Below are 26,053 nucleotides of genomic sequence, written 5' to 3'. Positions count from 1 at the left end.
TTTTAAAGGCTCATGTGCTCCCAGCGCATCTTTTTTAAAACACAGTAAATGAAAGTATTTGAAAACTGTCACCAATTTAATGTTGGGACAGAGAGGAGAGCAGAAGTAGACCACATCAGAATTCACATTCCCTCCCTTTCTACAACCAAGAGGACAGACTGCACACAAATTAGCTCTTCATAAACAACCATCTCCCCGCCAAAACCTTCTGCTCTTGAAGAATGGGAGGTCCCTCCATCCTTCTACTCCGGTCTCACAAAGCTGGTTCTTCCTGCAGATGAAGGAAGGAAAAGGGCTAGTGTTTTATGCACAGATTTGAGTATTTCACTGGAATCAGTTCCACATCTAAGGGGAGACAGATGTCAAATGCAATTCCTGCAACAAACGAGCCTGACAGGCAGACTCAATCCTACCACTTTCTTCCCCCTTTCAAGAAAGCAGACCCATACTTTTCTTTCTCCAAAGGGCCCTCAGCATCCACAGAGAAGGGAGAATGATTGAATGATTTGCCTTTCTAAGAATGCTCTATGAATGCAGATACTGTGTACAAATATCACCCAAAATTGAAGGAATCCACACATACAAAAAATTCATTTATTACATCCTTATTTATAAATGGGCCAAATATTTTACGCAGATTTGGTTATGACATAAAACTGGGTGTCATGTATTATCTTCTGTTTTAAACACAGATACTAAAGTAAGCTATTTCAAAGTTGTTTGATCATCTGATTTTATTCAAACTGTATTAAATGTTATATTTAATATCTATACTGTACCTTTTCATAATTGTATTTTGAAGACCCAAAGAGGAGTTAGTTATCCAGAACACATCATATACCACTACTTGAAGCAACAAATATAGCAACACATTTGACAAAAGCCCCTTTGGGCAAGTTGCATACATGTAAGCAGATTGCTGCAGATTGGATTTGACTCTCAACCAAGCTTGCATGATGACAGAGAATTAAGCTTTAAATCCACCTTCTTACCTAAAGAAGCCTTCACGCAAGGCTACGTTTATTTCTTGCTCAAGGACACCCTAAATATCTTCTTGTACTGTCATCTATTACGTAAGTACAAACTGTTTAAAATGTAATTATGTTAAGTAATATTTGTAAATAGAGTTCTCAACTTATTCATATGAGTTCATGTAAAATGTTAATAAATAAACTGCAACTATCTCTGCTGTTACACTTTCCACATTAAATACTTTTAATAAATACTTTCTATAAATATATCTACAGTGGGAAGTACTTATCAAAAATATTTTTTATACAACATTAACTTTCCTCAGATTAACACAAACATGAAAAACACCTGTCCTTTATATTCGAAGTAATTTTCGTCTGACAAAGAAAACGGCCACTGTAACTATCCATGTGCAGACCATTTCTTTGGAAACATAAAGAAAGCTTGAAGTTGTATGGCAATTTGAAGAGGAAGACGAATGCAGTAGGTTTCTCAAGCAATATACATTCCTTACTTGTATATCTAGGATTATACTTTAAAAGAAGGATTAACATTCAATCAATGTTAAGGAGATCAGAAACCACAGATAGCATACAAGTCACATGTACATTCCCAGTAGAAAGCCACACACTTCATTTATATCAAAAATTTCACCAACCAACCAGATTTTTATTAGTGGAATTATCAGTCACATCATATTATAACTGAAACGTAAAGTCACAATGAACTAAACTTTTCTAAGGAGCAGGGGAGGCATTTCACATATGGTTTACCTAATTCAAGCAAAATACAGATATGATTAAAACTGAACTTCTCCAATAGCATTTCAAAATACTTACAGAGACTAATATCTCAATATTGAAGTCTACATGACCAATAAATTTAAGGCTATTAACTTGCATTTAATAAATTAGAAATATGAATATATTAAAGTGTACGGCTTTAAACTAATAACAGTATCTTCCAAGATGACCCTTTACAAAAATCTGACAATAACTGAACTTTGGGATAAAATAAAAAAGCAGCCACCTTCCTTAATGTAATGTAAATAAACTATATTCTTGTTTGTTTACACCCTTCCTACTTTTAAGTCTGGGTGCCACATATCTTTTACACTGAATTGAAAAAAATATTTATTTTATTTCATGAGTAGACAGTCTATGACAAGAAAAATGAAGTTATTACACCTGAAGCCTTCTATAAAGACAAGCTGCTGAGATGGTCCATCTGAGTGACTGCAGAAGAGGTATATTGGCACAAAGAGGTCTCTGATCCCTAATTATGACCAGATTTCCACACATGAATCTTGGCAATTCACGAAGAAGTTGAACCCACATCGATTTCAAGTTTCAGAGAAACAAGTCTTGAAAATACTCATCAAACTCCTCCTCCCTGTTAAAAAAAAAAAAAAAAAAGAAAAAAGAAGTCAAAGGAAGTTCTGCTTTGGATCTGTACCTAGGAGATAATCTTTGTTTAAAAAGATTCAGTAGACTTCTGATCAGAATTTGTATCCATATAAACCATTTTGGCTTATTCAGTACATTCCAACACCCTCCACATTTCCCCTTCTGTGTGACAGCAGTGAGTTGGCTGTTCAGGATTTACTTCTAATATAGTTACGGGTACAGAATGGGGTAAGACAGCAGTGGCACAGTAGTGGCTTGTCAAAGGCGTCTCCTCCAGTGTTGTGTATGTCTCCTCTTTAAAAAAAAACACACTTAGGTTCACTATATGGAAGAAGATCTGACACAATATTACATGTCAGAATATCCATTGAAGGACTCCAGAAAAATCTCTGCCTTTTCAGTTTTGAATGGACACAGTACGTTTTACTGCTACAAGTTCACTAGATCAAACTAACCGTGATTTTTCATCTGCTTCTTGTAGAGGACCTTTCCAAAAGTCAGAATCAGAGGGACCATCTTGTGCATCGCTGTTATCTGAATCTGTTAAAAAATAATTAGAAGTGCTAATGAAATACATTTTAATTTTTTTTTAAGAGGGTATAATGCTAGGAACAATGTTTAATTGTAACCAGGAGAATAAAAAGAACACTTTGCTTTGCATAAAGTAAAAAATGAAAACATTTTCTGATATTATTCAAAACAGCATCAAAAAGACTCTTGGACCTCATCTGGGTGTTCCTGCTCCGGCAGGGGGATTGGACTGGATGATCTTTCGAGGTCCCTTCCAATCCCTGACATTCTGTGATTCTGTGATATCATGAACTAATATTTTGGCCAAATTTAACAACAAACATGTCAGAACACTGATCCTGACACAACAGCAGCATATCACTTTGTTCCTAAAAGTAAGGGTTTATAATCACAAGCACCAAATCACAATACAGTTTCAACTTATGGTATTAAGTGCACCAATTACTTCAACTTGAATGACAACTTTTGTCAATGGTAACTTACAGGTGAACTGGTCAGAAAACACGGATTACTGCGTAACTGTTTTGTGTAAGTATTCAGAAGGAGTGAAATGCAAAAAGAAAATCTGATTATCAGAAATATGCCACGACCTAAAAAACCCAATCTTCCAATAGAGCTTCCCTGACAAAACAGAGACTTAGGGCACAGTCTGAGGCATAAGTGAACAGCTGCAGGTTTTCCTGGGAAAACACAGGTGCTGAGAACATTCCTAAGAACATGTAGCACAACAGAGCAATCAGCAGAAACACTCAGTCCCTTCTGAACAGCCTGCAGCAAGAATGGGTGTGAGCAGGAGATGGGGCTTGTTTCACCAGAGAAGAACCCGGGGCTGGAATGAGAGACAGAGCCGGGCAGCGCCCAGGGAGCCCTGAGCGCCTCCACCTGCAACCAACCAGCCTCTGACGTGGCAGCCGGAAAACACTTCAGTTGAAGCCTGGGATTTATTTAAAATCTATTATTTTTTTTGAGTAGAGTACATATTAGTATCATTCCCTGAAAGGAAATGTAGTAGTTATTATACTGGAAAAGTACTTTCTTTATATGGCACACATTACACAGCATAAATTTGCATAACTGGGCCCATGCAATTATTAATAATGTACCTATTTTTGCCCTCTCTACTCTTTTCTGGAACAACCCGACCTCTCATTTTTATGATTATTTCCACTCTGTTATCTGCCCACATTTTTATTCCTTACTTAAACTTAAAAGATTCCCTTCTTAAAATTCCTTACACTTTTTCTCCAAGAATTTGTAATCTTTTGGACCCTTCATATCTCTGCTTATTTTCATAGAGCATTCTTATGATCTTATAAAATATCAAAACTGCCCATGAATAAAACTAAGACTAATGACAAACGACCATGAAAGAATACAACTTATTACAAAAACATAAAAAGCAGAAGATATTAAAATACTTTACCTTTATCAGAATTATCTGAATCTTCTGAAGAAACCTCATCTGGAAACAAACACCATTTAAAAATAATAAGCTTATTTTGGTTTTATCTGTTCTCCTAAATTGTTTACAAGGATATTTCTATCCCACTGTACTACACATAAGCACGTGCGGATGCACCCAGCACCCATTAAAAGCAAGCAAGCAAACACAGAAGTGAAAAGATATTTTTTGCACGAGTTCAAAGGTCATCGGTTTGAGCTCAAATACATTACCCAGAGATCTGTGGTGTAAAAAGATTATCTAACATTTCCAAAAGGCTTTCAACCCCAAAGCCTTAAGGAATTAAATACTTCACAACCCTTTATGGTATGCAATGCCCAATTCTTCAACATATTTTCCTTGCAACGCCTACTTTTCAAAAGGCTCTCCCTCTCTGTAAAATATAAGAAATTTATCTTTTGTTTCCCTCCAAATTTATATTTTTTGTGCATCTAGGAAATTTTACCTAAGAAATTTATTGTTTTAACTACCTGTGTTACACAGTCAAGAAAGTTACATATCTACATTTATACATAACTACATATCTATATCTATCCATATATAGCTATAGCAAAACAATGACTCCACTAACATATTTGAATATGTTAAAAATTGACAGTCTAAAATTTAAATTTACCTTTATGGGTCTTTTTTTTGGACTTCTTTTTGGCTGACCTAGATGATTTTGTCTTCTTAATTTTTGGTTCTTTAGAGTCTGGTACAGATGTGCCCCTTTTCTTGCGTGCTTTGACTTCTTTCCTCCTTTAAAAAAATGAATGTACATCTTCTGTGTTATATGTTATATGTTATATGTACTCCTCAAGCAAGAGGAGATCATAAGTATTTAATTAAGTCGGACAGTTGTCTTTTTTTTTTTCCCTGCAAGTTTTTACTAGGTAAACCGAAAAAAATTAAATTAGTGAAAATGAAAAGTGCTATAGAAACACTAGAGCTCTGTAGCTAAAGACAAAGGACAGGAAATGCTCAAGGTGCTAAAATGACACTGATGCAGGCAACAAAACCAGTGAATGGGCAACCAAAGATTAAAATAAAAAATTATTAAAAAGTAATTTTATGACATGCCAATTTCCTATTGATATTGAAATCTTATTTTTTTCTTTTACCAAACAATTCCGTACATGTAATGAGAAAAACACAGGTTTTGAAAAATATTTTCATATTTGATAGTGACAAAACTTGAGGCAGAAGAATCTCACGCCTAAGAACCTGCTGCAGAGTAACAACTCATGTATTTTATTTTCAGCATTACTTATATAGGCTTACTGTATAAACATAGGTTTTTTTCCTGCTTCTCTGCACAAAGAATTCACTAAATTTTTTCAAAATATTACTCCACAGTCGATAAAGTGTTTGACTCTGCTTATTCTGAATTCAAGTGGTTTTACAATTTTACTTCCAAACAGAAGGAAGACAAATCAAACTAATCTCAGATAGGTAATTCTCCTTCTTAATATGTGCCTACACAGTGCTTTAACGAAACTGAATATGAATTAACTTTTAAAATAGGTTAATTAACTATCTTAGATATATCCATATAGATGCACCTTTGATCTGTGTTACTTTGAAAAAGAAATCATTATTTCCTAGCTCAAAGGTTTCCCTTTCATATCCTTTTCAGGTAATTGTACGGCTTAACTACTGAGCTGTGCAACGAAGTTTATGCCACATCAAGATTCAGAAAATCATAAAACCTGAATATCAATAGATGTGGAATTCAGTAAGATTATAGATAACGATAATATTAAAACCCCAAATCTTAATGCACACATTTTATAGGTTCAAAATTCACTATTTTTCTCTCCTATTAATAAGTGATTCTTAAAGAAGAACAAATACTCAGAGTTTCAAAGCACAGTCATGTGACTGACACAGAAACCCAAAAGCATTGCAGTTCTTAGCAAGAGGGAAAATAAAAAACAGTGTTGTGCATAAACTTCCAGAAAATAATCACAGGGCTGAAATTAAGCAACGAAAACTCGTGTGGCAACAGGATTCTTCCAGTTTGAGGGGTTTTGTACTTTCATTAGCAAAACAATAACTCTCAACGCTGTCAAGACAGTGACTTAATAACTCCAGATCTGCATCTATTTCAATACAAAGTCCTTAATCATCTAACTGAAGTCCTCCCTCTATTTGTTGTTCATCATAACTATTATCTATCAATAACTCAGTCCCCATATTTCCAAAATATTTCATTACCGGTGATGAAAGTTTAGTTTGTAGGAACATTCTGGACATACTCCTAAAAAAGAGAATATGAAAACATTACACCCATATATATGATAAGCATAATGAACACAACTTATTAATACATATATAAAACTAGATAGAACACTATCTTCTAATTTCAGTAGCTTTTCCTTCAAAACGAAAGTTACAGTGTAATTACAGCCAGGGTTGACAAAAATAGCACAACAGAAGTCTTCAAAAAGTATTTCACTAAACCTGGAGAAGGATCACAAGTTAAGCACTGGCAGCTCTTCATCAAAAAGTATCAGTGCTTATCATGCACAGATATCCCATTTTATGGATCAAATTGTTCTACAGTTATACTGAAGACCTGTAAGTCTCTTACAGCTTTGCCAGAGAACAAGTGCCGTCACATGGAGTGTCTTGTGTACAAAAGAGAAAAGCACCATTGACTTGTTTAACACAAAATAACTGTGTAAACTGCAGTAAGTTTAATTATCTGATGAACATATCAAAATGTTCACCATATTGTGTAAGAAAATCCCACTCAAGAGACAAGACTGGAAAAGGAAGTGATTTAATTAAAGCTAGAATTTTTGGAGGAAAACATAAGTATTAAAAAATAAAATCAGTTGAGCTGAAGGTGTGCAAGAAGTTGTCTGGTTCAAAGCCCTAAAATCTCCTAAGCCGCATAACTGATTAAGCAATGACAATGGTGAAACTTTCCTTGTAATGCAGTGTTGTCAGTTAAAACCAGACATGCTTGTATACAAAAGAGCTTCTAATCAGTTCTTCTAATTTCACGACACCACCAATTACACAGCATGAAGCTCTCAGACTCATCTATAATGATAATAGCCATTCTCTCTAAATCAAGACCATCATACTATCTGCAATTAACTTAACAAAATTATCTCCTGTTCAGCATTTTCCATTTGGCATGAGCTAATATAATTACTTATCAGTGGGTCTCACTTGATAAGCTTTTAAAGCATAAGATATTTGTATTCTTTTAAGTGTACATATAGTTGAAGAGCTCACTTACTCAATTTCACAAGTGCATTCTTCTTTTCACCATGTTCAATGTAACCAAAATTCACCTCCCAGCTCTTCAGGCCTTCTTTCTCATCACAGTACTTATTTCCACAGGAAAACTGACCTTTAAAGATGTCAAAACCAGCAAACCGTGGTTCAATGATTAACAAGCATAGGTTTGGCGTTATATTCAGTTTTGCTCAGTTTTTGCTTTTTCTTTTCTATTTCAAATAAAAAAGCTCAAATAGGAAACAATGACAGATAATGACAGAGCAAGTAATCATACTTGTCTAATATTGCATCTTTGCAGAAAGAACATAACTTGAAAGTATATGTTATGAAATACTAAGCCTAATACTGAACTCTGAAGAAACTGATGTCAAATTCTGTATCTTAAATGATTACTTAGCAGAGGCTGATGGATCAAGAGATGCGATTCAGACATCTATCTTTAATGACATCAAACTATTTAAAGTATCATGTATGTACAAAATTAAGAGATCCATTGTTCTTATTACCTTACTAGTCTAGCTGATATACTGGACACACAATTTGTATTCTAATGACTTCCCATAAACATTTTACTTTTCTTTTAAGAAAAGGAAATCCAATTCTACAAGAAACTATATGGCAGCTTTAAAAGTTTCCTTGGGTTTATTACTCTAAATACAACACTAATCTTAAAACTATTTGTACATAACCAACGTTGTTTACACTACTGGGTTCCCAATATTGCAGCTATAAAGATACATATATTCCCTTTGCAGGAGACTGATTTGTATGCAGAACTGGCAGTAAGGATGTGCATTAATAGGCTCACGAGCATGACTGCTGGTGAACGATTAACCTCAGAACATTCTGCTTAAGCTGCTAACTAATGGATTGGCAGTGTCCTCAGATACTTCAGTTCTGCAATGTAAAATCACTTGCAATGCTAACATTTGAATCTAAACAAATCCCCAGGACTCCCTTTTTAAAAAAGTTTCAAATTAATAGATATTGAATATGTTTAAGCCTATGTATCTATGGCTATCAGTACTCTCTGTCATCAGCAATAATTTGTATAATTTATAAAGTAAAAATCTACAAGGCAAGATTTATGCTACACAAAACTTCTTTGAACTTAACTAGACTCTGTTTACTTCACATCTTCTCAAAAAAAACCCTAAAACAAACCCAGAAAAATAGGCAGAGAGTAAAGACAGGTATATGAATTTTATTTATGTTTAGCTGCTCTTTACAGTATGTAAAATCAATTTTTGATATTCTATATTTTGGATGTGAAACTGGGTATGTTCACAAGAACAAAGTTGGAACAGAATCTTCAGACTGCTAAGGCATGCAATGAATTCTTTGGTAAACCAGAACTTAACTGCATAAACCACCATAATTCTGTGCGCTTACACATTCACTTGCATTTATGATTATCTAAATATTTTATATCATGGTGAGGTTTTTTTTAGTAGACCCCTGCTCCATGCCATACCCATGTACAGACAGCCATGCTTCTCTTACCCTCCTTGCATGCTGCAATCCCCACAACACATATTCAAGTGTTTACTTGAATATAGAATTCTACTCTTTCTGAAGGCTTTTTCAGTAGGATTTACCACTCTAGTATATCTGAATGCCATAGAAGCATTAAAAACCATATTTCTGTGAAGAGATCATTATAATCCCCATCATGTATATGAAGAACCAAAATCAAAGGGAACTACAGACCAGATTATTCAGTACTTGAAAAATGATTTTTCCCACAGTTATATGTCCAAGAAAAGTAGACACAGAATCCAGGGTGCCGTGTGGACAGTTACCTAATTTAATCAGCAAGAAAACTGTATGTCCAAATTCCATTTCTGTCTGAAGTTCTGTCACCTTGCTATGAGCTGCAGGGAAGTTATTGCCTTCGTGTTCAGAATTAAAACTCCTATAATCTGGCTGTTAAATGTGTGCTTTTGAATACTATTAACACCTTTTGCTTCTTGAAGAAGAGCAGAATAGGTGGAAAATACCAATATCACAAGCTAACATACTAAGGAAATCCAGTAAGTCAAAAGACTGATTTTAATGCATTTTGTTCAGAGCTCAGATGTAGCAGATAGGTACACAGACACATGGAGCACCACCCAGGTACTGACACCCGGCCTATTTTCCACGGAGGAAGTTACACAGAAAAAAAAAATTAATGGAAACAGGTTGGGAAGAACATTTGTTTAAATGCATATTATATGTGCATTTTTATATATATATAAATACTTCGTATATTTTATAAAATAGGCTAAGAAAGACACTTTTAAGTGAAACGTTAGTTTAATGAAATAGTGGAAAAAATGGAGTAGATCAATTAGAAGGTATTAAACCCTGTTTTGCCAAATAATATGCCTGGCTTGAGTATTTTACTAATTAATTTACAAATTCAAATAAGTAGAAAACAGAAAATACACCTGCATGTTCAGCTTGCTCTCTGCATATTGCTGAATACGTCCTATTTCACCTCTACCAATGAACTTTCTACCAGTATTCCTACAGAAAACTTCTACCACTCTTGCCTTTGGCCTAAAATACCTTTTATTTTAAAATTTTATGCCATATCTTACTACTCATCCTTTGAAAGTAGAGAAAAAGTACTTGGGAATGCAAGTCAAATGTATTTTTTAAATAGCTGAAAAGCTTTTCAATTTAAGGATTTATTTTAAGACCAACTACCTCATTTAAAGTAGGGTTTTTACCTTAAGATTTTAATTAAGAAAATGCCCATTTTGTGGAACCATTAATTGAAACTGGCAACATATTAAACCATTAACTGCCATTAAGGTTATATTTTAAATTTCCCGAGGTACAACAGCAATCTCCAGTATAACCTCCTTTCAAAACACCTATGGGAAAATATTGGAGTGGGAAAGAAAAGAAGAGGAAGAAACAATCTGGTATTTACAATCAATTACATAATTCATTCATCCTAACTCTTCTTCTCCATGACCTCTCAAGGACGGACACTGAAAACAACCAAATATGAGTAACCCACTCCTGTGTTCCCTTCTTAGCACAGCCCAAAGCACAGCACAGTGCACCAGCACTGGCTCTCATTAACGTGGTTATTGTCACAGCTAAAAGAAGCACGAGCTCTCCGTCTTTTGATGTGAATTTATCAGACAGGTAGGTATTACTGCTCTATTACATTTACTTAAAGCCATTTATACTACTGATTTATACTTAAAAATATCAAAAGAAAGGCATTAAAGATTCACACTTTTTAAAAATAACAGTTTGAAACTGCACTTGAAAAGCGCATCTAATACACCAGATAAGGTTGAATTCTTGCGCCCCTTAGTGGTGAAAGATTCTATTTCGCAATTCTCACGTACCAATTGTACATTTTCCATTCAGATTTCATTAAAAAGCTTAAAACATAATTCTGCACTTCCCCCCACATTTTAAACATGGAGAACCAACCATTAAAAGTGCAATACAGCTTTACCTTTTTTTCCCCATGAAGACATAAATTGTTCCTAAATTACTCATTTCTCATTTAATTTTAATTATCTTTTAAAAGCGTTCAATAAAGAATACAGCTAGATCAAATGTAACTATCTCTTAATGTAATCTGTAGTGCTGAATGCAACATATGACTAAACTACCTTTAGAGCTTTCATCTTTCTAGCTTAAAACCCTACCACTAATGTTCACACTTCCTTCTGTGAAATGTGATTTTTTTGTTTTAAAACAAGTGTATTTCTAACTTCTTGTAATACATTATAATAAATATAGCCGTCTACAGGACTGTTCTGATGCATAGCACTGCCCCATGCAATTTTCTTACGCGTGCATGCGTGACTTCTGCAAACCGTACACACGTATGAAGATCCACCCACAGGGAGAGTGACACATTCACACCGTCTTCCTGCTCATCCAGCTACTTGAAAAAGTCCCTGTCCCTGGGCCAAGGAATTGGGACCCTGTGCAAAATCCTAGTAACACGTCGGTAAGAACTTGCACATGGAAGCAGCCAGAATAAGCTACCAATTTAGAAACAAGAATGGAAGACATGACAACCATTTCCACCAATTCCCGCTGAAGTTTTCAAAATCAATTTAGCCTAAGACAGACGTCACATATGGAACTTTAATTTAAAAGTTAGCATTTTGCAAAACAGCGTTGGAGAAACTGTCAAAAAAATTATTTCCTGACGAAAAGTATCAAGAGATTTCAATTAAAGGTTTCAAAGACTAATGAGGTAACATAGAATGACTGAAGAAAAGCAGCTAAAAAACATATCCATGAAACTCTACATTGTTAAATGCATTACATTGGTGTTCATTACAAATCTGACCTTGTGAAAATAAATAATATGTTCTCTTAATTTTAATATATGCAGGTGAGTGTGCACTTTAGAACTACGTGGCATGAAACAGAAGAGTCAGGTCAATTTATTGTCCGTTATTATCTGATGAACTTACCGCTGTTGTCAAATACTGTCTAACAAAATCACGTCAAAAAGCAGCAAGAAAAGCATCAAGAAGGAATGTAATACAAAATGAAAACTGGCATTACCTTTTCCTGAAATTACTTCTTTCTCATGTCGCCATCTAAATCCAAACTGTTAAGATAAGAACCGAAATTAAGTTGTGAATAGTCAACATATTCAGTAATATAAGGATTAATTTCAGTTGACTGATGTCCTGCATGTGGTTCATTCATTCAGTTGTGGTTTGTAAAATTTAATTTCTTTCTCTATTAATTAAAAATATCTTTCTGCCTCTGCTTTCCAGGATTCCAATTTACACAAGCAATTTGAATGCCAGTAGATGCTGAACGGCTTTCTAAAGGCTGCAAAACAGGCAGAAAAACAAATAGGGAAGTAGGATAGACTACTTTACTAGATACTGTAATGCAATTTTGTCTACTCTAAAAACTGAGAAGACCACTGGAATACTGAAAAGTCATACTAGCACACATCACTGCACAGAAGTAAAAGTATCTATTGCTGTGTGTGGTCTTTAATGCTTTAATGTCGTTTATTTTTTTTTAAACATAATAACTCTTTATCTGAAGGGCAACAGTATGGAGTTCCCATGCATGAAGTGTTATGTGGTTCAAAGAATGTTGGAAAAAACAGGGAAAGAAAAGTTTTGGCTTTTAAGAATGTGCCATACTCTAATATAAATGCTCTGCACCTTAATAACAAGACTGAAAAAAACAACCAGCAAGACACTGGTAGCAAAATGTTTTGTTGGCACCGATATTCCCCAAGTCAATATATTACATAAAGATGTCCAAGAAAACTAAAAATGTGTACACCAACAAACTATTTGCCTCTTTAAATGAGCCCACTCATTTTCAAATTGGTATTAAAACATAAACAATGTTTTCACACCTACTGGCTTCACCAGTAAAAAAAGAAAATCACAGGAGAAGATCAGGTTCTGCTGTCATACTGTATTTGATGACAGTGTGCTAAGGCTGGATCAGGCTGTGCTTGGCCTACTCTACAAATCTGCAGTGTGGTCTAAAGTACCACCATACCACTCCAGTCAAACAAAAATTCATCAGTTGTAAAAACCAAGAACTGTGCTGAACCGTTCCGTGAAAACAGAATGTAAAATATATCTGCAAATGTAGAATTCATGATAGAAACCAACCACTCCAAAGACTGATGGTAATTGCCTTTGCTCTTTTAAAGGACATTTCTTGTTTTACAGGGTATTTTAATTGTGAAAAGCTTGTGATGCAATTGAAAAATACTGCAAGTTTACAATTAAAAATCAACATTATTTTGGCACCAATTTTGCACATGTGTGCTGCTGGCAATAAACATTAAAAAACAATTTGACCTTATCTGCATGTTTGCTTTTTCATAGTCCATCTGTTACTTTACCAATCACCAAGCTTTCCATGCTCACTTTTGCTAGACTGAAGTAGACTTTTATACAAATTTTCCCTCACAGTCCGTACTTGACTCACTAAGAAATAAATCAGATTCTATCCTTACAGAGTATTTCTGTAATGGTATCAAGAAAAAGAAGCAAAATAGAAGAACGGAGGGAGTCAGAACTGCCTGTAGTACATCTAGGACAAAATTTGTCCTCATCTGCATTAATTTTTGCCAATTGTTCTTCCACCAATTAGTGGAAAAAGACAGAGAGTGGCCAAGACTAAGAAGAAAAAAAACACATAAAAAGCCAATATAAATTAATTCCTCTAAGCTAAAATATCACGAACATATTAAACTATGTAGGAAAATTAAAAATTAGGGTATGCTCTCAAATAGTCCACCTGCAATATTAAGGAATGCAAAAGCATAGTCAGCAGACAGTATTTATTCTGCCTCATCTTCTTTGTTAAGTGGGTTCAACAAGATCCTAAATGAGCTACTTCCACACAGTAGACCAAGATCAAGTAGAACAACTCCAAAACAGATGCTTTATAAGAGTATCAAAAGGCTCACTTGATAAGAAATGATAGTTTTAAAAATGTGAAAGACCATTTAATATCCATAAACAATAAAATTCCCAAATTAAATATGGACTGTGTGTGTAATATGCATTGGCTGCAGCAACAACTAACACGTCCACAGTCATCTCTTCCAGAAAAAAAGAAATGTATAAACTTAGACAACACTGTGGAAATAAACAGCAGATATTTTAAATGTTTTTATTTTCACAGGAAGGCCTCTGTGCTGAAAAACTATTACAAAAGTGAACATATTAATATTATCAAGTAGAAAACAAGCTGGCCTAGAAATCTGAAAAATATCTGGAAATAAAAACAGAAGAATAAAATGTATTTTTTTTAATGACCAGGTGTCAGACAGATTTCATTTCTTAGCAAACTGGAGACATTTCCAATCTATTAACCTACAAAACAAAGCACATAAGATTCTTTCTAGGAAAATAATAGAACAAAGAGAATATTTCTAGCCCAATGCGCATCAAAGTAAAACTTACATGCAGAGCACTCTCCCTTGCTGCACTGCAAAACTGACAACAGAACTAAACCATCTGACAATACAGAGGGGCATTTATCAGCCTCAGAGCTTGCAGACAAGATGCACTGAAGGTTCAAAGACAACTTCGACCTAAAAAAATTCTGATCTACGGAAAATGTAAGGAGTGACAGAAGCATCACAACCAAGAGCTGTCAGAGCACGTTCTTCCAGTGTCTCTAACTACCAAAGGGTCACCTTGGCATTTCTCATTAAAAGCAAAGGATAAGATGCTACGTCCTAACTACACAAAGAAAAATGGCATCATGGGTCACAAGGTTCCATATGCCTGTGGTGCCAGCAAGCCCAGTGAGTGCAGGTGTGCAAGCACCAGTGAAGACCCAGCCAGACCAGCCCTTCGGCAGGTGAAGCAGCTGGGGAGCAAGGAGGGCGAGTTGGTCCCCACCAGCCCGCTCTGGGTGTGAGAGCACCTCTGTACGTCTAGGCATGAGAGAATAGGAGGGTCTGCTATGGGACCAGAGGAGTCCCAGCCATCTGTGTGTGTATGTGTGTATCCATGCTTGAATGTGAGCGAAACAGCTTGAACCAGCAAGTGAAATGTGGCTGTGGCCTTGAGGTTTCTATGTTTTGGGGCTTCTTAGTGTTTAGAGTTTCAGTCTTTGACAAGGTGTTCTGCTTAGTTTTCAGACCTCAAGAGATCCCCTCCCATGAAACTGGTCCTTATCATTATCCAGTACTTAGGAAAACAGTGTTTTTTCTCAGAAGGGAAGTTTTAAATGAGATCTGAGCTACAATCTCTAGGTAGAGGTCTTCAGAAGAATTAGCTGGCTAGAGAATTTTGGCTAGTAGCAAAACAATTACACCTGTGAAAAGTCAGATGAGCGCATATGTGCAAGTCTCAATCTATGCTATATGTGTGTGTATATATATATATATAAAAGACATCAAAGAAAACTGATCTCCAACTTTAATTTGACACCACTTAGCAGGATAGAGAATCACAGAAGAGCCCAGGTTAGAAGGGACCTCAGATGATCATCTGGTCCAACTTTTTGTGGGAAAGGCAGCCTAGATGAGATTATCAGGCACTCCGTCCATCCACATCTTGAAAACCTCCAGTGATGGGGACTCTACCCTGTCACTGGTGAGGCTGTTCCAATGTTCTTGCTGCCAATAATTTCCTTCCTACACCAAGACAAAGCATCATCATGTAAAGCATCAACAAGTATCATATGAAAGACTGGCCAGCTGAGAAGCTCGTAACCCACAGCGCACCAGCACTGCAAAGCAGAAGGTACAAGGGGCTAAAGATATTGAACTTCTAGTTTCTGGAAATGCAGAAAAAGAATCAAGGCATGAAAAATGCGGAAGCACAGACTGCATTCCACTGGTGTGAATGGGAACTGATCAGCAGCCTATTTCTGACTTCCAAGAAAAAAATCTGTTTTGACATCCTTCCCTACCAAACACAGACATGGATAAACCAGTAATAGAGAAAAATCTCATTTTTTTCTATTTTTTGAAGAATTTCTAAGAGAGGACTCTCACAGGGTCAGAATGTATTTGAGAACAGAAAACATAACCTAATATAAGAGAACAAATTACATGATACAGCGGAGTTATGCTGACATGGCAATTCAAAAAATATAGGTAATGACTTATAAGCACACAAAGGAATTCGGAGTGACCTCTGAGTTAGGACAGCCACATTTGAAGTCTGACAGGGAAACACTGTTCACACAACACACACACAAAGAAGAAACTGGGGCAGAGCAGTTTCCCACAAAAGATAGCAAACATATGGAAACTTGGCACAATCGCGAAAGAAACAAAATCTGTAAGCATGCTCAAGGGAAAATCAGTTGGGAGGCAGGACAGGGATTGAGGGATATGAACCAGCTATAGGAAAATAAAATAAAATTTACTCAAAAAAAAAGGAGGGAAGACATCCTCAGCATTTCACTTTTTGTTAATTTCTGATTTTTTCTGTACAATTTTTCTTTAGAAGGCTGTTATTTTTTCTGCCTAATATTAGAATTTCAGCCCAGTCTTTGCAAATATTTACCAGTGAATGTTATTTTCAATATTATAAATAGTCTCAAGAACTTTATATAGACACTGTTTGCAGGGCTGGGTTACTATGTGCTAACAACACTAAGATGCATCTGAGTTCGGGAACACTCTTTGCAAAATCACATATTCACATATTCTTTTTGACTAAGAGGTTAGTTAGTCAAAAACGTGGAAAGTACAAAGGCTATTCCAGTTGAGAAGAAAAACTGGTGCTGGAATTGGACTGTTTCTCTTAAGAAATTCTATTTATTTACAAGGAACATATAAATCCTGTTTCCATAAACAGAAAAGAACAACCAGCAAAAGACACTGCTTTACAACACACATTTCCAAAATTGTTTCTGCCAGCATTCAAGTACAAAACTCTCTTTTTAGACTTTTTTTTTTTTTAACAGTAACATTCCCAGGGTTTTTTTAGGCTTCATCTAGTGCCTCTGGCCAGGCAAACCTCTCCAGCCTTTTCTCCTTAACTTCTCTGCATTTTCTGCCTTTCTTACACACATTGTACCTCTCATTAAAACACCACCTGACAGAAACGCTCCTGTTCCCACAGAAGCACATTTCTGGGGCAGTGACAATGCTTGGATTCAAACTGCTACTGCTTATTAAATAACCTGACAACTTCTCATAACTCTCTTTCTAGGGAAAGGAGTACTAACTTTCTGGTTTCACAACATACCCACAATCATAAGGTAATTTTACAAAAGGACATACATTAAAACCAAGATGATTTACAATAATGAAATGTACCTTGTTCTCTTTGTATCTACTGAGATCTGCTATACAGTATTCTTTGAACAATTTATCGTAATACTTCTTTGCAAGCCTCTTCTCCCTATAACACAAGGTATTATTTTTTTATTAAATACCGAACATGATACAATTCATTTTACATTATAATGACATTAGCAAGACAAAGACATTGTTTCATCTGAAGAACAGAAGTTGCAGGGCTAGAAATGCAACAGAAATGCATTCATTGAACTAAGGCCTAATTTTCATAAAACTGGAAAAATACATCTAATATATATCTACAGTATAAATTAAACTACAGATCTTTCATTTTTAAATACATTAAAGAAGAAAGAATGATCACTAGGTATGCACAGAAATTCTTAATTAGTAGGGGACAGCACAAATTTAGTACAAATGATCTCAAAATAACATGTTCTGTAACAGTTCCAGGTACCAATTCATGTCTGCTTCATCATCTTCATTCCACAGGAATCTATGGTTTTCTCTAATAACATCAAGATCCGTCTTGTCATTTTCTCTGTAAAAGGACACTTTTTTTTAGTACAATGTAATATTAAAATGAAAAGTCAGTCAAATAATAATTTGGTAAACATTAGTATGTTACAGTTGTGATCTCCACGTCACTACATAGAGGAATATATCGCTATGGAATAAAACTATCAAAAATGCTTTCCCTGGCATGCCTTTTCCCAAATGAAAAATTAACAGTGGAAACACTGGAAACAGAAACATTCACTGAAACAGTGGATGACTTGATCCTGTCTGAAAATACTTTTTATACAAGACAGTAATGTTAGAACGCATATAGATAGCTCTAAAGAAGGTGATCATTATTCTGGACAATGGTTAGAAATTCTGCACATTTCAGAAGTATTTCAGGTTTTTATTTTGAAGGTACTGCCAGATATCTCTCAATGTACTCTCAATTAATGCTCACCTGTCATCTTTTCTTTTACATAACAAAACAAGCATAATTCAGCTTATGGTAAGTTCTTATGTAAAAAAAATGGTGTGACATGAAACAAGGCAACTCGGTGGTTTGGATATTTAAAATGACTGTAGCTATTATCTGTGACCAAAGGAATTAGTAATTTGATACATAGCCACATCCCCCGCCAAGCCGTAACATATATTTAACAGCTTTACATAACAGAGTAGCTTTGCAGGTAAGAGGGGAAAGATTGCTCACGGTTCTTACCCAGAACGTCGGAAATCCTCCATTTTGCCACCATAGTATAAAATGTAGTCATTCACAAATTTTTTATGTCTTTGATACTGAATAAAACAATTAAGGATTTTTTCAGAAATTATCTTCATTTCTTTTACCGTAGTTTAAAACTAAAAAAACACTAAAAACTTTTAATATACTTAACAGAAAGAAGTTTTTTTTTCTCAAACCAGTTCAGTAATTTCGAAAAAGAAAGGAATTTATTAGTAATTTTTACTTAATAACCTCTCATAAAAGCTATTTTCCAAATATAGGAATTCAAGGCAACTGAAGGCAAAACTGAACATGATCTTAAAGAATCTTACATTAGAGAACCTGCAGAAGATATTACTAGAGATAAGGTTGTTTTGAATAGACTTTTGAATTAACTAATGCATTCTTAAATTTCCAGCACAGATGCTTTTCTACAGATAATAGTAGCCTTATATAGAATTAAGTTCTGCACAAACTCTACTGAAAGAGCAAAGTGTCTTTGTGCCAGTTTAAACAAAATTCACTGTACAATTTTGTCTCAAATAGGACAAATGAGCATACAGGAAAAACGTGGAAATGCCTCTGCTGAGTAGAGGCATTCTCAGAGACATCTCAGCAACAAAAAGAAGCTACTTTGAAGAACGACTCAGTATCTGATGCTGCACTGTCAACTGCTGTGATAACTGAGAAATCTCAGTGCTTCACCATAACGGATAACCTGTGCCCCATCTTCAAGCTTGAAAAAAAAATGAAACAGAAGGATACGGCATCCATCGATATCAAGTGAAATCTTCTTTTTCTTGCTTCTTCCCTGTTAATAACAAAAATGTTTGAGTGAAAGCTATCTTTACATTAAGTGAAAAGCTTCTCACAAAAGCTAAAGATACCTATCCCATTCTTCAGCTGCGAATCGTCTGTGAACCACACTGCCTTGTTTTGCTTTTTGAAATGGCTTTCTGAGAAGGTCATCTTCCTTTACACTAAAAGCAGGGGAGAAAAAGGAAGAAAAGTTAGTCAAGAACTTTTCATAAAATAAAATCTCCATTAACTTGAACAATAAAAACTGTTACATTGCTGGTTTCTCCATGATCAAATCAAAACTTCAGTGAACCCACACAGGAGCCCTCCTGGGGCTGGCGGTCGTGTGCCAGAACCAGGGTAATGATGATATTTATGAAAGGCTCCTCATGGTTAATTAATATTGCACCTAGAAAGTGGAACAGTATAATGTGTAATAGCTTTATGAAGAAAATGAAAACTGAACAAAACCAGTCACTGTTTTAATGAAGAACAGCTATATTTATAAAATAAATGGAACAGCACAATCCCTGCTATTATTCCAGTGATTAATACATGAATTTTTTTCCAAGAATGTAGGCTGACACTACAAAACCCACTCTTTCAAATTTACTACAAAGAAAAATATGCAAGAGTCCTAGGAAAGTTTCCAGAAAACCTTTTTAAATAAAGTCCATTAGCAGAGCAGCAGAGAGACAGGAAAATTGAAGAAAAATACATAACAATGTAGGTAAAATGTTCAGTATGGCGCAGAAAGTGTTGAAGCACTATGGTGCCTAAGCAAAATAAATACATAAATAAATAAAAATCTTATAATATAATGAGATCAGACTACAAAACTCAAGGTCAGTAGTTGTGTGAACCACTGAAAGAACTGGCAAAGAAGATTTTAAATAAGAGATGTACAGTAACATTTCAAGGATCCTGTACAAAACAATTCACCAATTCCCAGGTCTCCTCACAAATTAAATAATAAAAAAGAAGCACCAGTTCTTCACTTCCTCTAAGCAGCTCTTTTATACCTACAAAGCCTGCTGCCACTTGGCTGTTTCTGCCTTGCTCTCTTAGCTGTTCCACATATCCTGATGGATCACAGTGAACAGCGCAGCCAAACCCCAGCAGTTCATACTAATACTCAAAAATGAAACACTCTGCTCTGAGAACTGAGGGGCATATAGACACCAGATGGACATGGCAGAACGGATCTGAATCAGCTGTCCCTGGGAGACAATATGCTTTGGCAAGCTTGACATAACGTGATGCAAGAATCAAAGAAACTGATTTTTCAAAACCCTTTTCAACACCAGACTTTACATACCACAGCATAGTCTTCTATACACAGTAATAGGCCATTTGCACAAAATACGTAATGCAAAGTGTTAATTCTGTACGTTACCTTTTAGTCTTTTGCATGGACTTCTCTCCACTCTCCTCATCACTAAAATCAGAATCATAGTCTCCATGGCCACGTGCCTGAAAATAACAAACACAGTCAATACAGCTGCAAATGTGATATGGACACACAGTAACTAGAAATCAGTGCTGTGCATCAGGCAGAAATGAAAGAGAGAAAGACCACAAGCAAGCAAGTGCAAATTCTCATGTACATCTAAATCAAACCAAATTCAACAGACAATGCAGAGTATATTCCAAGTAACACAGGGCAAAGACAGACATCATTCGTCTGTCAAAAGATTACTTTATAAATAATTGATATGCAGATGTACCCATATTTAATCTTCACATAGATGCAGATAACTAGAAGTATGATAAACATCTCTGGTCTTTACTTCCAATCAATCTCCCTTATATATAAAAAGGTATTTTTTTCCCAGGAGCTACTCTTTCAGAGGGCCTGGAGGACAGAAACTCATGTGTCCACATTAAAAACAAACGAAAATGAGAACCCAAGTTTTTTGGGCTGCAGTACAGCATTTTAGATCATTAGATTTTACACTGGGGTAGTTGGAAAACTGACTGAAATTAAAATATAAAAGAGCAACATGCCTGCAAAAATTTACTATCTAATCACTACAACGTTCCTATTATTAAATTAAACATTTTTCTCCACACACTTTGGGACTACAATATCAAATTAATGCATATAAGAAAACCAAAATATCCCATTTCTTAATGGCATCAAACAATGAAGCACTGACTGATGCCCAGATGTATCACCTCAATTTTTCAAGGCACAGTTACATGTCCAAGTCTTTCAGCAGAAGCAATGGCTTAAGTAGATCCCATGTCCTCCCTCACGCTTACTCTGGTACCTTCCTTCCAGTTGCCCAGTTACAGCTGTGAAACTACACATAAACCTGATCAAACAACTCACCCAAGTTACACAGGATCCTACTCCAAAGAAAATTATTTTAACCTAGGTAAGTTAATGACATCCAGAGTCCCCCAGCCAGCTACACCAGTGAGCTGGAGGGGCAGCACAGGAAGAGAACAATCAGAGCTGGGCACTGCACAAACCAGCACCGACACCCAAAAAACATTTACACAACTGGAACATTTACACAACTGAGGTAAAAAGAAGAGGGATGGTTATTGTATATCTGCACGGGGAAAGGTTCAACACATACTTCCTAAGGATCCTGGTAATTCAGATTGTCAACGGGAAAGGAAACTGGGTTAGAAAACCAGTGTATTTGATTCAGAATTGCTGATTCCTACGTTACCTAAAATCACATTCCTCCTAAGACAAAAACCTAAGAAAAACAAAATCTGCAAAAAAGATGTATCGCTTCAGGACGATTTTGATGAGGTGCCTTCTCTGGATGCAAACACCTCCCAGAAATGCCATGCTGGACAGCCAACCATATCCTCTACTGATATCAACAAATGGTCTGTATCATGCAGAGTACGTAAAGCGCTATCTTCTCACACTGACAGTGAAGGATTGATTTTTAAGATGTTATAAAAACTATTTTTATTAATAATGATGAAATGTACCTTTTTTCCTTGCTTCGATACTATAGTGTCCTTCTGTTCTGGAACTCTTCTGAAGAAAACATAGCTCTTATACATGTGTATATTTGAACAAAAGCAAATCAGAACTTTCTGATTTGCCTTTATGTTTTCTATTTCCCAGGAGACACAACATTATTAGTTACCCAAAGAAAAGTGCAGCAGAGCAGATGTCTGCAGCATCTGGTGAAAGTGTGCCTCATGCACTACTAAAACAGCAGCAATGGTGCAAAGTCCTCACAGCACGGTCTCATGATAATCCACAGTGCAGGTCTCCCAGCTGAGGTGGTTCTAATAGCAAGCCTGTCACTACCCTTATGAATGAAGCTTATGTGGTCTTTAAAAAAGGCTGAATACCTCATGAGTGTACATCAAATGCATTTATACTTGGCCTCTAAATTTTAAAAATATCATGGTAATCCAGGAATGTTTTAAACAGCAAAAGTAATACTTCCCAGATGAACACTGAGAGCTTCCTTCATACTCAAAAGGGGAGAAAGTCCAAGCCAACACAATGTGCATGAAAGTCAACATGAGACAGATGAAGTATAAAAACAGGCAAGAAGAGAAAAGTTTGAATAAAAGGAGATTCTCCCAAAGCAGCTGCCCTTGGATGATGGGCTCCAGGAAAGAAGCAGATACACTCAGTAATCAGCTCCCAACTAATTCTGGGAATGACTGAAATGAAAAAAAAAGAAAAGATGCAAGAAAAGCTGCTCCAACAGAGTCATACTGCAGGGCAGTCAGAAGCTGATGAGTGCCTTTTGGAAAGCTACGTCAAATAATAATCCCATATAAGGAAAACCTATTTAGTATTTAACTATAGTAAAACAGGGGCACATAACAAAGCTTTGTGCCCAAGCTAGTAGATTTTAGAAGAGGCATGTGTAGACACAGACATGCAAAATTGTCAAGAAAATTTAAAATAACTACTTTCACTATTTGATAAAACCTTTAATATAATCTTCACTTTGATGGCATTTGTCAGAAAATCAGAATGCTTTTAGTAAACTAGTACGTTAACTGCCAAATATTTTATCAAACCATGAACGTGAAAGCTACATAACTCAAATGCTACAGTGTGTTTTGTTTGTTTCAACAACTTCAAACGCTTTTTCCCCAAACAACAAAACAAAGTGAAACCACAAAACTAAAACAAGTAACAATATGCTTTGGAATACATCTAAATCACTGACATTTAAGTAATCCAAACATCTTGAATTAATAGCAAAGCAACTGGAGACAAAACCAAGCCCACTAACTTAGCGCTCCTAAAAACTGGGAACTTGAAATCACAGTAAATGTACAAACACTGTAGGCAACTGAGGACAGACAGAGGAGATGTCAACTGTTGATGTCAGGACACCATGGACTCTCCAGCTCTACCTTCACAGGAGGTATTCACATCCATAAAAGGCACATCCTTTAACCCTCTCCACTGGGCTAAATGCACACTAGTGAAATGGACACATCATAGTTCATGTTGACTCCTGTTCACAACATGCAGCTGAAAAAGGCATTTAAAGCAAAGGCAAAACAAACCTACACACGAAATCCCAACTTGTGCCTCCTGACCTCAGCCCTGATCTTGCTGCTCCCCTCACAAGTGTCACTCCCATCCTTCCCTTGATCTGCCCAGCACACAGGCCTGTGCTCATGTTTGCTCACAGCCTGGATGTGGCCCAAAACAGACACAAGGGCTCATTTTGGTACAAACAAACTACTCTGGGAGGGGCTGAAAGGAGCATGGGGATCTGGAATGGGATCCTGGAACTGTCCTGGCTGGATAAAGGGTGCCACACGGAGAGTCAGAATGTGTCACTGATGTCGTCTTGAAGGCTTTGTAACCTCACTTGGGGGAAAAACCTGAGAGCAAGTACAAATAGCTTCAAACCTACCCTTCCTTGTAAAACCAGCTACAAGGACTGGTTGCATATACTGTACAGCACACACTGCTAACAAAGAGAAAGGACATCCACAAGATACTGCCCTTTATTAAAGCTCTAAAACGATGAAAGGAGAAGCGCGAGTAGAAGGGAGGTAACAGCAGACCACGGGAGTGAAGACTAGAGCTTTGTGGGGCTCCATGAAGAAAAAAATCACACGGAAAACCGGCCCGCGTGGGTCCCACACGGCCCCCGAAGCCCTTCTCATGCCCCACAAGCCGCGTAGCCCTACCCCGGCCTGCTGCGCGGCCCAAAAGCCCGTCCCAGCTCCCCTGGAGCGGCCCTGGGGCGGCCTGGCCCCTTCTCCGCACCGGCACGGCCTGGCCGCGCCGCCGCCATAGAGGCCGCGGCCTCTGCCGAGGCCTGTCCGCCGCGCCACCGCCCGCCCCTGCCGGGCCCTCTCCTTCCGTCCCTCCCCCCGGGCCCCACTCACGGCCGCGGAGAGGCGCAGCTGGCTGGGCACCATGGCGGCGCGGCCCGCCCGGTGGGGGCAGCCGGCTGGGGAAACGGGCGAGGGCCGCCTCGGCCGCCCGGTCCCGTTCGCCGGCCGCGGCGCTGCTCTGGCGGGCGCTCCCGCCCACCCCTCCCGGAAACCGGGGCCAGAGGCGGAGCGGGGCCGCGCCGGGGCTGCCTCCCTCCCTCCCGCCGCCGCTGGCGGGCGGCGCAGGGCAGCGGGGCGCGGGCAGCCCGCGGGGCGCCGGCAGGCGGGGGAGGGCGAGCGGCAGCCGAGGGGAGGGGAAAGCGGCTCATCATGTTTAGGGGCGAGGGGAGTCTCTCTGCCCGGGAACCCGGTGTGCGGCCCCGGCTGCGGCGGTCTCCGCCTCTGGGAAGGTAGGACTCGGCCGCAGCGGCTCCCAGAGAAGCCTTAGCGAGCCCCTTCGCCTCCCCGCGCCACCGCTTCGCCCCGCGCCACCGCTTTCGGCCGGGAGCGGAGCGGGGCTGAGGAGGTACGGAACTGCGGGGCCCGGCAGAAAAGGTCCCTCGGGAGGGGCCGGGGAGGCGGGGCCGCTCTTGAGGGGGCCCGGAGGGAGGAAGGGCCCCGGGCGGGGGCTGCTCGGCGGGTAGGAGCCGCCAGGCGTCCCCGGGGCTGGGCTCCGGGCGGGAGGCGTGTGCGGTGCCCGCTCCGCTCCGCTCCGCGGCACAGACCTTGTTCACAGCCGCATTAGCGCCCTGGCAGCCTCGGCAAGGTAAATGTAACCTTGATTTCCACATGTTTTGGCCGTTTCTCTTCTTTTCAACCGCGTCTCGCAGTTAGAAGAAGGAAAGGCAATATGTGACCGGTTCGTGAGGACCAACGGCAGCTGGGTGTAGAGTTTGGGAGCCTGTGGGTTGCATCAGGGAAAGGAGCTTTATAAACAAAACCTGTTTTCTCATGAGCGAGCTGGGAAATACCCATCTTCAGCATTCAGTCATCAGGTACAGCAAGTAGCAGTCAAGGAGTTGATATTGTTTCTCATCAAACATTAGGGTGCACAATACCTGAACCAGCATTTTGACTGCAGAGCTCTGAAATGCTTTAATCCATCACAGATACTTTATTCTGGACAGTATCAGAGTTTCCAGTCATATTATTGATTCCTGGAATCTTAAACCACAGATACAGTTAATACAGGGAAATTTTCAAAATTGAAATACTACTACTGTCACTGTAATACAGAAGTTGTAAAATACAAGTTGTAGCTAGTTGCTATTATCCAGTAAGGCAATCACACGCCGTAGTTGAGAGTGTACCTCCTTACCCTGGCTACTGAATCTCAGTTTAAAAGC

The 26,053-nt window shown here is 37.8% G+C and overlaps 1 protein-coding gene across 2 annotated transcripts; it reads right to left on the bottom strand.

Moving 5' to 3' along the window:
* Positions 1 to 623: 623 nt before the first annotated feature.
* LOC308042294 (protein FRA10AC1) lies at positions 624 to 24,957 on the bottom strand. Of its 2 annotated transcripts, none has more exons than XM_080347610.1 (14): positions 24,720 to 24,957; positions 20,764 to 20,840; positions 19,457 to 19,549; positions 19,335 to 19,380; positions 18,567 to 18,643; positions 17,802 to 17,885; positions 17,363 to 17,447; positions 12,148 to 12,193; positions 7,607 to 7,720; positions 6,571 to 6,613; positions 4,988 to 5,112; positions 4,333 to 4,371; positions 2,834 to 2,918; positions 624 to 2,364 (listed from the first exon to the last, which is right to left on the bottom strand). In XM_080347610.1, exons 1-14 carry the CDS (start codon positions 24,750 to 24,752, stop codon positions 2,322 to 2,324), a joined length of 990 nt encoding a protein of 329 aa, XP_080203736.1. In that variant the 5' UTR covers positions 24,753 to 24,957; the 3' UTR covers positions 624 to 2,321. The 2 variants fall into 2 exon arrangements, with proteins under 2 accessions (XP_080203736.1, XP_080203735.1); XM_080347609.1 differs by lacking the exon at positions 24,720 to 24,957 and adding an exon at positions 22,326 to 22,497.
* Between the last annotated feature and the right edge of the window lie 1,096 nt (positions 24,958 to 26,053).

This window comes from Nesoenas mayeri (genome assembly GCF_963082525.1).
Source record: "Nesoenas mayeri genome assembly, chromosome: 7".
NCBI classification, from domain to species: domain Eukaryota; kingdom Metazoa; phylum Chordata; class Aves; order Columbiformes; family Columbidae; genus Nesoenas; species Nesoenas mayeri.
The sequence above is the reverse complement of the archived record's forward strand: the minus strand, read 5'-3'. Positions and strand labels throughout refer to the sequence as shown.